This window comes from Pungitius pungitius, chromosome 20 (assembly GCF_949316345.1).
Source record: "Pungitius pungitius chromosome 20, fPunPun2.1, whole genome shotgun sequence".
NCBI lineage: Eukaryota > Metazoa > Chordata > Actinopteri > Perciformes > Gasterosteidae > Pungitius > Pungitius pungitius.
The window spans coordinates 11,969,018-11,981,019 of record NC_084919.1 but is presented as its reverse complement, the minus strand read 5'-3'; the positions used below and the strand labels follow the sequence as shown (position 1 = coordinate 11,981,019).

The window sequence follows — 12,002 nt, the reverse complement described above, 5'->3', positions numbered from 1 at the left end:
AAGGGCGGGCCCTAATCTGTCAAGACAACCACTTCAAAATAAAAGCACAGCATTTGGTGGGGAGATGAGGGAGACAAAAGAAATCAAGAGATACACAAGAAAGAAAAAATACAAAAAAAAAAAAATCAGAACAACGATAAACATAGTTTCTAAAGATGTAATGCATTATGATGCATGCGTCATACATAATGTTTCTACAGAAGTAATAATGAGATGAGTTTGTTATCTTCTTTGTCTGAAATCATCTCCAAAAGGGTCAATGTTATTGCAATACTTTCTTCATCCCTGACATCTTTTTCAGATGGCTGTATCTTCTGCCCAAATATTTAGTTTTAAGTTTAATATATTATATTTTTAAGCTGTGTATGCAGGAGAGAGTACACCAATATAATCTGCATCAATACCCACTGAAATGACAAATAAATAGACAAGTGATCTAAATGTTTATGACAATAAATGTTTCCTGATTCCTGATATTCCTGTGAATGAATATTATTCATTAAGTGGGGAAAGAAAGTTAGATCTCTCACACCCCTAACCATAGTATACCCTTGAAAAACATTGTCTGTCTACTCAGTCACTGTAAAGGAAATTTAAAAGAGGCCATCTCATTTTTAGTCCTATGTCATATATGACCTGGTCCTTTATGGGAAATAAATATGTTATTGATTTTCAGCATCCATGAAACATGGGACGCTCTGGCGTCAAAATTAGGTTTGTATAGACAAATGATGGTAAGAAAAACAAAACACGAATTTGACTTGAATGTGGCAATGATTTCATCCATAAAATTCAATAATTATTCATTTATACTTTTAGGGATTTTCACCTTAGGAACTAGGGGCATTTGAGAAACTGCAGTCCTATCATTTAGCAAATAGTCCAGTTTGATGGCTCATGTCATGATATTAGTACAGTTTTTACAATTTGCATTTTCTTTTAAAAAGTGTTTCCTACTTAAAATGTCTTGTATTTGCCATCAAATGTTTATCTTTTGATCAGTCTCTGTAGTTGTTATGATGTTATTGCCCTTAGCAAACATTCCAAAGGTCCACAGTAAAATGACCTTTGTAAGGGTTGTTGTTAAGGAAATTCATATGAAATGACTACAGGGGCACTACTTTAAATGTAAAGATGCATTCTTGGGTTAAACGATGCCTCAATGTCCAAAATAAAGTGTTACTAGTTAAAACAATAACATTGTTGTCAGATATTTGTAACTCTGTTACGGACCTGTTAATAAACCCACTCTTATTATTTTATAATGTCCTCCTTTGTCTTTCTCCTCCATAAATAAGGGATTCTTCTCTTTTCCTGAGCCCAGAATCATAGGCAATTACTTACCAACGAATGAGTAATTAAACTCCAGCGAAATAACTGTGCAAGTCCTGTAAAGAACATTAGAGAGGACACACACAGGTACACTCTGGAAACAAAAGTCAGACCCAGGTGTCTAGCCCTTTTGTTCAGTAATATGTAAATATATGCAGAAAGGTGGATGCAACTAATCAGATCATTTATTCCGTAGGGGAAACATGTGTTGTTAATAGTTTCATGTCACGTGGGCTGCTGTACCCGTCTTACTGTTGAGTAAGTAGGCACGAGAATCTTGTGAATCGTATCGGGAGATCGTAATTAAACATTAGTCTTATCCCGGAAGGACGTCTTAACCGTTAATGCTGTGTTTTTTTTCTGGGCCAATGCTGACACCTAGTGGCTGCTTCATCTCCCTACAACACACGAATCGGTTCCTGAGTCGTTTAAACATTTTCTGCAAATAGTTATTAATTAAAAAAACACGGTTAGACTCTTTTAGGTTGTTGTTGCTGTTAACATAATTACTTTAACATCTTTTGCATGGGCGGTTACGTTCCACAGATAAAACCCCCTGATCCAGAAACGGGTTCACCCCTTTTTGAAGAAGTGGTTGCGCCCAGTTGCCTTGGATTTTTGCTTTGTAAAAAAAAACAAAAAAACTGCTTCCTAGTAGTGCACGTAAGTCAACATTGTGCGTTTCCGTGTATCGATTGGTATTCACTATATGACCCAATAGTCTGTGGCTAATGATCGACAGCTTACTTAAGAACCGCGAGAAATTAAAACAAACCTAACATTAATACGGCCAAAGCTGTCGAGCTATTCGCTAACTATCGACATCGAGCTACTGGAGGATTTAACGTTAAACATCGCTTTCGTGTTTGGTTTCTGATTACTCCGAGAAGGCTCTTTTTAAAAAAAAACATTTTTATATTAGTGAGTTACGTGATCTTGACCTTTCCTCCAGTTGGGCACCACTGTGTCGCAGAAAAGACGCCTCACATAGTCAACTCCATCATTTATTGTTTACATGACGTCAGCGTTGTGACTTTCACAGTGGGATTTTAAAGCCTGATTTCTTAATGCGGGACTGTCTATCATCAGGTTTCATTGCTGAGTTTACATGCATTTTACTTCTAACTTAAAATTAATTAATTCATAGAGAAGTACAGAGACCGTAAAACGAAACAACTAATATAGATAGAAAATACGAAAAATGTCAAACAAGGTTAGTGGCATGTGAGGCAATCCACTGACGCTCTATGGATTTAAATTCAGGCATAGCTGCCTGAGATAAATATAAATACACATTCTGGGTCCCTAAAAATGAAGCCTTAAAAAGCCTTGTATAAAAGAAATCCTTCCTTTGCATCCACAGAATATCACCGTGCAACCTCAGAAAATGTACAAAAATGGGAAGACAATTTCATATTTGTGGTAATCCACACGGCATATTCTGTCAGTTGCACTATTTCGATATTCAATGGAGAAGGTTTATAATGAACGGCATGATATTTGACAGAGCTGAAGCACGTATTTAACGTGAAAACCTTTTAAATCCTTGATCTCCTCGACAGGACCCACCACGAGGTGCTGCCATGGCTTCCTCGCAGATGCGCCTTAAAATTCTCCCCGGTGTTCGCTGTCTCTTCGATAAACCGGTGCAGGTGAAAGTAGAGGGACTCACGCCGCACAGACGAGTTCAATTGACATCCAGACTAGTGGACGACAGAGGGGCGACGTTCAAGGCGTCTGCCCTGTTCAAAGCAGATGACGCGGGCCTGGTGGACGTCTGCCGCGCAGCCTCTCTGGGAGGAAGTTACACCGGAGTGGAGCCCATGGGCTTGTTCTGGGCCATGGCGCCGGAGACTCCGCACAGCAAGCTCCTGAAGAAGAATGTGCTTACCCCCACGGTGGTGGAGATAGATGCGCTGTGTGGGGAGACGGGCGAGGTCTTGGCCTCCGAGGCCAACGAGAGAGGATACATGACGGAGGGGATGAGGAGGGTGCCCGTGCGGGAGGGCAGAATACGAGGAGTCCTCTTCGTACCACCAGGTTGGTTTTGCACTGTAGACCGTATAGCGATAATGGGATGGGAGGGATGTCAGTGTTCTTCTTAACCTCGCCCTCTCTTTTTCTCTTCAGGAAAGGGTCCATTCCCAGGGATAGTGGATTTGTACACATTCGGGGGACGTCTAACTGAGCCCAGGGCCAGCCTCCTGGCTAACAAAGGTTTTGTTGTCCTGGCGCTGGCCTATAAAGACTACAAGGATTTACCAAAAAAACCCCAAAAGTTGGATCTGGAGTACTTTGAAGAGGCTGTAACCTTTCTGAGGAAACGGCCTGAGGTCAGTGTTGATGATCAAAACAGAAAAGATCATCACATGTAGAATATTTCTATTTTATCTTTACACTGTGGCGCAAATATTGCTTTGTTGAAAAATGTGTCCCATTCAATTAATAACACATGTATTATATACTTATACCCATATTTTACATACTGTAACAAGGTTGCCATCTACTGGCTACTTTCTGACGACACAAAGACCATTTTAGAATCACTCAGTTGACCGGAGATGTATAAATTATTCACTCGTTCCAGCTTCGTATACTAAACTATTTGTTAATGTTATGTGAATATCAACAGTGTTGAAATTCCGGGCCGTTAACACAGCTAATTGATAAATTTAGAACGTAATCGGCAGAGGAATAAGTTATGGCACTTATTGTTTGCTATTCTAAACCCAATGATCAACCCGATACCTTTCTCCCCACAGGTCACAGGTCCTGGGATTGGCATCATATCGATCTCCCACAGTGGCGTGGTGGCGTTGGCCATGTCCTCATTCCTCCGCGGGATCTCGGCGACCGTGTGCATCAACGGCTGCAGTGCGAACGTCGTGATTCCGTTACACTACAGAGACACCGTTCTGCCGCCGCTTCAACCTGTCATGAAGAACGTCAAGGTCACGGACTCCGGTATTCTGAATGTACGCGACGCCTTGCCCGACCCCTACTCGGAGAGCAACAGGGCCTCGTTGATTCCAATTGAACGGGCCAGCTGCCGGTTCCTGTTTGCCGCCTCCGAGGACGACCGCAACTGGAACAGCGTCCTCTTCGCCGAGCGGGCCGCCGCCGCGCTGAGAGGTCGCGGCGGGGAGCGCTTTGAGGTGGTGACGTACCCCAAGGCCGGCCACTTTTTGGAAGTGCCTCACACGCCCCACTGTCCGTCTGGGTTTCACGCGGCAGTCGGAACGGAGGTGGAGTTTGGTGGCGAGCCGAAAGCTCACGCGGAGGCTCAGCTGGACCTGTGGGAAAGAGTCCAGGAGTTCTTCAAGAGCCACTTGGACGGTGAGGGCGCTTGATAGCGAGTCGCGCCCCATCGAGTGCATCAAGCGTCCAGGAATGGCGGGTCATTAGCGACACTCAACTTTGCCTTGTAGATTTTCGACCGAGGAGGTTTTCAAAGTGGTATCGAGTGGTCTCATGTCGGCGCTTTGTGCTCCTCTCGGACTGAAACCGACTCGCCGTAGATTGGCAGACGTGGCACTGAAGAGTCAGATATTTCAAAAAAAGAAAATCACAGCGGATACGTTGACTTGGAGCCTGCACCAATAATTAAAAGAGATGCATTTGTTGCACTGAGCGAGTAATGCACAGTACCACGACCCGGATGCATCGCTGCTGTTTTGAATTATCTTTGTTCTTTGTTATTGTATGAATGCTCTAGTTGTGGTTGGTTTAGTAAACGCACAAAAAAGCTATTTCGATGACGAAGTTAACATGTGGATCTAGAATGAGTCGTCTGTGGCCTGCATGCCTTATATCATAAGGTCTCCATCTCATAATGCCATGTATGTTTGGTCTGTGGAATCATCGGATCATCGTGGAAGATGGGGAAACAAAAAATAAATATTTTGAATTAACAGGAGTCCCATTGTTGTGGTGGTTTTATTCCCTTATTAAAACCCTTGGAATTGTACACAGCGGGCTTTAGTCTGCTTCAAAGGGAAGTAAATTGACTTTGTGATGTAGATTTATTCAGAATGAGGCATGCATCAAAGAAGGTAGTGTGATTCTAAAGTTGGAGACCAAACCGTCTCTGTTACATGAATGAAAACCGTCTTTACAGAATCGAGGACTTGTGTCCAAATCACACTACCGAGGAAAATACTTCATTTGATTTACTACTGTGATGAATGAAAAAAGAGTTGATATTCTTACATCTCTCTGCTTCATTTTCAGAGGAGTTTTTTTCTAATTCCAGTCCAGCTCTAGAGAGGTTTATTGTAAAGTGTTATGGATTTCTTATGTGTTTCCCTATACGGGGTCCACGCGAGGCCTCTGCCAGCTTACAGAAAGTAAACTCTCCGTTATAAATATATAAAACCTACTGACCTAATATATCAAATACTGTTTTGCTTTGCTGGGGAATGTCCTCTCCTATTTTGGGTATTCCCAGCAATCCCAAGAGGAATGTCACAAGTTGCTGTGAGTGGACAGTCGGAGGGAGACAACATCAGGGCTGTGTTTGAGGTCAAAACCCATAAAATGTCTGGTCTGTATCTTCGAACAAACAACCTTGTAGAGTTAACAATACACACGCTGACAATGCGCCACATGAATTAAATGTGTATTCCGAGCCCTTTAATAATATGATGATTTAACTGGGTCTCTCTTTCATACTTCACATTTTCTCAAAATATGAATGATTTTTTTGGTTCGTTTTTGAAAAACACAAATAAAAAGTTTTGAACCACCTTGCCGGTTGTGTTTTTTTTCATTCATGAGATTGCGTGGAGTTCCTCGGTGCTCCACCGGGAGGGGGGGCTCCTCCCCTCCCGGTGCGCGGCTCTCTCCACACCGTCCACCGGTTCCCAGTGAGTGGCCGCATCGCCAAGTACCGGCCGCAATCTTCCCCCCTTTTTTTTCCTGGACTGCTATAAAAAAAGGTGTTGGTAGTAGAGTTTTTTTCTTTCTCGTTTCCTGTAACGGACACTTTGCAACCCGGTGTGGTTTTCGGTGCGCCGGGGTGTCACGGTGCAGCATCCAGCTCAAACCCCTCACTGCGCACGGATCACGGGGACTGATTTCTGCCCCTGCATCCGCAATCGGGGAATTACGGGTCATGCGGCATAGGCTTTGTGTGCTCTGTCCCCGCGTGTGTGTGTGTGTGTGTGTGTGTGTGTGAGCTTTGATCTGTGATCATTACCCACCACGTTTTCTCCTGATTTGTCAGACACATGCACTGACAAAACATCACCTCATTGCTGGCAGCCGCGCGCGTCGCCTCCCCGTGTCCGTCTCACATCTTCCCTGCTCCCCCCCCCCCCCCCCATATATTTTGTTGTTGTTTGTCTGCCATCGTCCCCTCAGAAATGCCACTCCAATGGTGGCTGCTGACGTCCCCGCAGCTCTCTTAAACGCCCCCCCCCCCGCCCAACAAAAAAAAAACAAGACGTCCGGATCGCGGGGTTTGAACCGAGATGGATAGTGGGAGTCGGGCTGCGACGGTCGGGGATGGTGCACCCAATTTGACCGCAGCCCGCCTTTGGCTGGACCCGCCGAACGCGTCCATCTCGCCGCCGACGTGGTGGGACAGCAGCCCGCCTCACGAGGGGACCGAGCTGGACGAGCAGCAGCGCCTCGTCCGGGAGCAAGCCTACCGGGACTTCACCACCACCATCCAGGTTTTCATCCTCATAGGTTCGCTGATCGGTAAGTCGGCTTCATAGAAAATTCGGGTGTTGTTTGTGCATGCTTTACAAAGAAGCACCCCCCCCCCCCAAAAAACCCCAACAACAACACACCTAGAATTCTGCAGAGATGGAAAACGTACACGTTTCCCCTTGAGCATCAACAGTTTGATTCCTAAGTGTGGGGACACTCAGGAGACCAACTTACAAATCTACAGAAATGTGCAACCCCAAACTATTCCAACCCAAAAGTTGCCCTTTCATCAATACCCCAAATACTTAAATCTGAAGCTGCAGTATGGTGTCTTCTGGTCACTGTATGAGCAGCTGAACTGGATTATATATATATACATTTCAGTCAGCTTTGTCTGCAAAGTCCAATGCATGTCTTCTGTGACTTAAGCCACTAAAAACCACGAGGAAAAACCATGAAAGAAAAAATCTGAATATGAAGCCAGTGATTAAAAAAAAATGGTACCCATTCTTCAAATTCGCCGGCATTTCTCAATTGATCCTTTGATCAAAGTGCAAATGATCACATTTAGCAATGCAGTTTTACCAAAGAACGTCACAGTGATAATGTTACTAATCCACATTGTTGAATTGTAAGCATCATAATCCAACAGCCCCTTAAACCTCTAAAAAGCCAGCGTGCCATCTCATAAAACACTTTTAATTGTCGGTCATACCTAATATTCAGTGTTTTTCCTGGCATGATGTAGGACATGGTGACCTTATTTCTACTTAATAGGAACATTCACCTTTGATAATGCTTTGAGTTGTACCTGCTTAGACTCTGCACGTCCTCCACTCAATTTTTAGTTTGAATGCGTGAAGTCGTTTTAAAACGAAAGGGCCTTTCAAGACAAACAAAAGGGCCATTTGACGTTTGGATCAATAAACAATTGTGTCAAAGGGCCACTGATGCTCCACTGCTTCGTTCCTTCTACCCAGCAAGAGAGTGGATCATCCAAGTTATAAGATCCCACAAAAGGTCTTTGTTGATTTGACAAAATATTGGGTCAGCAGCCCTGCTCCTACAGCGCTGTTGGGTGCACTTATGGGGCACAACGGTGTATGACGTCCCAGGACTCGGCATATTTTTTAGTCATGTATGTCTAGCTGCCTAGACATGTGTAAAATCTCGCTGCAGAACTCTTTTGGGCTAAATCTTAACTGGGTCCCTGTACAAATATTCCTGCTTCTGCCAGTAGAATCAGAGGCTTCCGATGGTGATGATGGAAGTGAGGAACGGGGTCGTGTGAAGTGATGGGCGGCACCAACGGATCAGTCAGTCTCCTCCATCTCTTCGGTCGCCAAAACACACGATCCTGCCTAAAATGAGATTTTTTTTTTTATTTCTATGCGGACATAACATCCTGTTTCATTGCTGCTAAAAACACACACAGAGCCACGATTGGTAGCGCTGTTTGGAAAAGTGCGGACCGCCGCAGGCTCCACAAACAAGTTTGCTGCGATGAAAGCGACGAGAAAACGGCACAAAACCATCCTGACCAAGTAGGCCTGGCTCAGTACCACCTCCTGCTGTGCAGTGCAATGTGGCAGCGCAACGACAGCCGCACACGAGGGCCTTTTGACAGCACGGCTCAGCGGGTCCACTTGTTCCTCCGTGTGTTGTGTACTGTATCGGGCTTGAAAAAAAACGAGGTAAGACATGCATCAGTTTTCTAATCTGGTACATTACCCTTTGAAAAGACACAAGTTCCCACAGTACTTGAACACACTACTGCAGAATGTCAATAGCATGACCAAATCAAATTTTAGGATTTCGGGAATGAGGCTGACATAGTTTATTCAGTGTTTTCTCGCATATGTCAAAGCCTATGTTTGATTTGAATTATAATGAAAACTTTAGCGCCCCCAATAGTAGCACCAAGACAGCTGAATAATTCAAGCCATTTTCCTGCCAAGAATGCATGATGCATGAATACAAAGCAGCCCGTGTTTTGTACATGTTTGATTCATGATACAAAAGCATAAAAAATAAACCTTAGGTTATGAATAAGTACTTTATCTCTGTCCTTGAGGCCTTTGTGGAGGTGAAAATAAAATGTGGCCTCATGTTGCTTATAACTACATGTATAAGAACTCAATCTGACAAATCATTCAATTGTAGCGCTGATTTGTGCGGTTGACAATAATACATTTTGTGGTTTTATTCTGATGTTATGATTATTCCACACAAGCAGGTTTACATTCCATTGAACCTTAGGGAGAGCGAGGCTAGCTGGTTTCCTCCTGCCTGCACTCATCATACTAAGCTTTAGGCTAAAATACTCCCACACAAATAAGTCATTCATAAAGATAAATCATCTTTATCTTTCAGAAAGAAAGCAAATACACAAAAAGCATAAATCTGAGTGTAAATCTGATTAGTCAGCACTGTCTAATTTGACCGAGCGTTACCATGCCTGTGATGAATGACTTATATCTGGATCTCTGTTTATTCTGAAGGTTACCATTGATAAAAAGCTCTCTTTTTGAAACTGAATTAATTATAACTTCACAGAGATGGAAGGTGTTAAAAGTGTTAATGATGTTTCGCACTAATCAAACTATGTTTGATACCTGGGTGAGACAATGACAGCAGCTTATTGCAACCAAATCAGAGTGACAAAACTTGCTCTCTTGTGTTTGAAGCAGACAAACTAAACATTTTGAGTTTTAATTTGTTAAACGGGGAAAAATAATCAATTGCGTTTAGAGCTGGGCTCTTTCTCCTCAATGGCTGTATTGAATATGGTTGCCACGGTGTTTCTCAACGGCTAAGTGAGTATGTCAGGCACAAAGGGATTTTATAGATTATAAGAGTCCCAATGTTGTCTGTGTGAAGACTCTGACAAGGATGCATTTCATCAGTTATTTTAAATTTCCTGAACCGCTTTGCAACCAGGACTTAATTAAGTGCTACACGCAATAACATTATTCTCTCTGGATGTTTTCAGAAAAGCTAATTGTTACTTTTCACACACAAAAATGGCATTCTTTATGCCATGATGCCTTTAAAGGATATAATTCAATCAATTCTCAAATAGGATCTAAAAAAATGGACACACTTTGGTCCCGTTTGTGTGTTTTCAGTAAGTGGGAAATGATTTAAAATGCATGTTTTCCTGAATTAAAAGCTGTGTTGGTACTGTGATCATACAGTTACACATACAGTTTTACACTGGCATTGCCACCGCTGGGTGTGTGTGACATCACACCATTGCAAGACCCTCACTTAGAGCCAGCAACCTTTTAAGAGCCTCTGTCTTTGTGCTCATGTGAATACTGAAAGGTATCGCTTCTTTTCACCTACACAATGAAACATGGTGGATTGCCTCCAAATGTAGTACACACATTAATGTCACTCACAGGGTGAATTGTGGAAACCTCGGGGACATTTTTGCCACAGCAGACTGCTGACAACTTTTATGTATTTCTTTCCCTCCCCAAATTACTTCGAGAACATTAGTGGCAAACACTGTAGACAACAGCAAACACACAATGGGCTCACTTTGGATGGTGCGTGGCGTTGCCCATGTTTACCTCCTTGCTCTTTTTGAAAAAGCTTTTCGTGGGTTTTTATTGGCTTAATCATTAGCCACAGAATATATAATGCAGATACAGAGTGTAGATGTAGGAATGTTTTCCAACAACAAACACATTTGCTTTAAACATCCTCTTTTATGTGGCGATGCCATTGAAAAAATGAATATTTTCCGAGTCGGCCTCACAGAATGCAGAGGCTGAGCATTAATTACCGCCCCATTAGGGATTCCCCGAAAGGCTACTCTCGTGTGCTGCTCGAAAGGTAGACACACGCAGTCACCATGTTCCCTCAAAAAACAGCTTCTTCCGCCTCCGTGGCCATGTTTTAACAACCTTATCCACCATAATTGATTTTTATAGCTAACCTTGCTTTTATAGCTCTCATATCTCAGTCAGCTATAGTAATCACGTGATTGTTGTTGCAACTCAGGGTTACGAAACACAGGTTTTTATAATTAAAAGAGCACGTTTTTTTTTTCTCCACAGAGAACATCTTGCTCATCTCTTACAATGAGAGCACAGCTAACCCTCAGTGGGTAATTACATTTGGAGAGGCTGCTTACATGTATGCCCCGTGCGTCACTGTCGGTCAATGCATCGCAAGTTGTACGACTGATAAAACCTTACAACCTCTATACGGTCACCCTGCTCCACATTGTGGAGGGATGTGAACATAGAAATGCCACAGTTCCCCCATTTCACTCGCTGTCGTAAGAGGACAGAGAGAGTGGAGAGAGGAGGACGGGGTTGTCAGGAGAGCCTCTGCGGCGGCGTTCGGGGGTGTAAGAGTGAGAGAGGGACTCAGTTTGAGGTGAGGGCCGATGGAACAGAGGAGGCCAGAGAGGGAGCGAATGTGGCGACGAACAGGTGCAGGGTCAGTTGATGGGGACCTTTAGTTAAAGAGAGCGGAAGAGAGTAGGAGATGAAGATACTGATGGGCAATTTAGAGTCTCCAGGCAGCCCAATTATTTCCTCTCTGAACCATGGGAGAAAAATTTCGTGCTAAGAGAAACCTTAACAAGCCGTAACAGGCATGACGAGAGGATACAGGGAAGATCTTTTATATATATATTTTAACACAAAAGTCTAGGGCTTTCCTCCAAATTGGAAGGGGTTCCTTTCGTTGCTTATACTTCGTTAGACAGGTGATGGCAATACAATTAAGGTGCCAACACAGTGAAAAGCTAAATACCTCAAATATCAATTCATACACGTATTAGCAGTATTATTTTAAATAAACCGATAAAGATAACCTCTGGTTTGTTGCACCAGATCACTCTGCTAAATAAATAAGATATTTACTAAATGTTTCGTGACCAAAAAGGAAACCTAAAACTAGACGAAGGGAAAACACCAACAAGTTATAACACAAAGGTTTGGAAATCCGAAGACAAACTGGTTATTCTATTATAACGGTGTTCCCCCCCCCCCCAC

General features: G+C 43.2%; 2 protein-coding genes across 2 annotated transcripts in view; both read left to right on the top strand.

The window, feature by feature from the left end:
• Nucleotides 1-1,915: 1,915 nt before the first annotated feature.
• Nucleotides 1,916-6,080, top strand: acot20 (acyl-CoA thioesterase 20). The gene is made up of 4 exons (XM_037449721.2): nt 1,916-1,995; nt 2,895-3,372; nt 3,463-3,665; nt 4,095-6,080. The coding sequence occupies exons 2-4, from the start codon at nt 2,916-2,918 to the stop codon at nt 4,680-4,682; spliced, it is 1,248 nt and encodes a 415-aa protein (XP_037305618.2). The 5' UTR covers nt 1,916-1,995; nt 2,895-2,915; the 3' UTR covers nt 4,683-6,080.
• Nucleotides 6,081-6,769: 689 nt separating this feature from the next.
• gpr176 (G protein-coupled receptor 176) overlaps nt 6,770-12,002 on the top strand; it is an 8,960-nt gene continuing 3,727 nt past the window's right edge. The window contains exon 1 of the mRNA XM_062559798.1: nt 6,770-7,043. Coding sequence (XP_062415782.1) covers nt 6,804-7,043 — 240 coding nt within the window. The 5' untranslated portion in view covers nt 6,770-6,803. The remainder of the gene's footprint in view (nt 7,044-12,002) is intronic.

Coding starts and splice junctions, on each gene's coding strand:
- acot20 (XM_037449721.2), top strand. CDS start 2,916: ATGGCTTCCTCGCAGATGCGCCTTAAAATTCTCCCCGGTGTTCGCTGT. Junction 3,373..3,462: donor AGTCCTCTTCGTACCACCAG/GTTGGTTTTGCA, acceptor TTTTCTCTTCAG/GAAAGGGTCCATTCCCAGGG. Junction 3,666..4,094: donor TTCTGAGGAAACGGCCTGAG/GTCAGTGTTGAT, acceptor TTCTCCCCACAG/GTCACAGGTCCTGGGATTGG.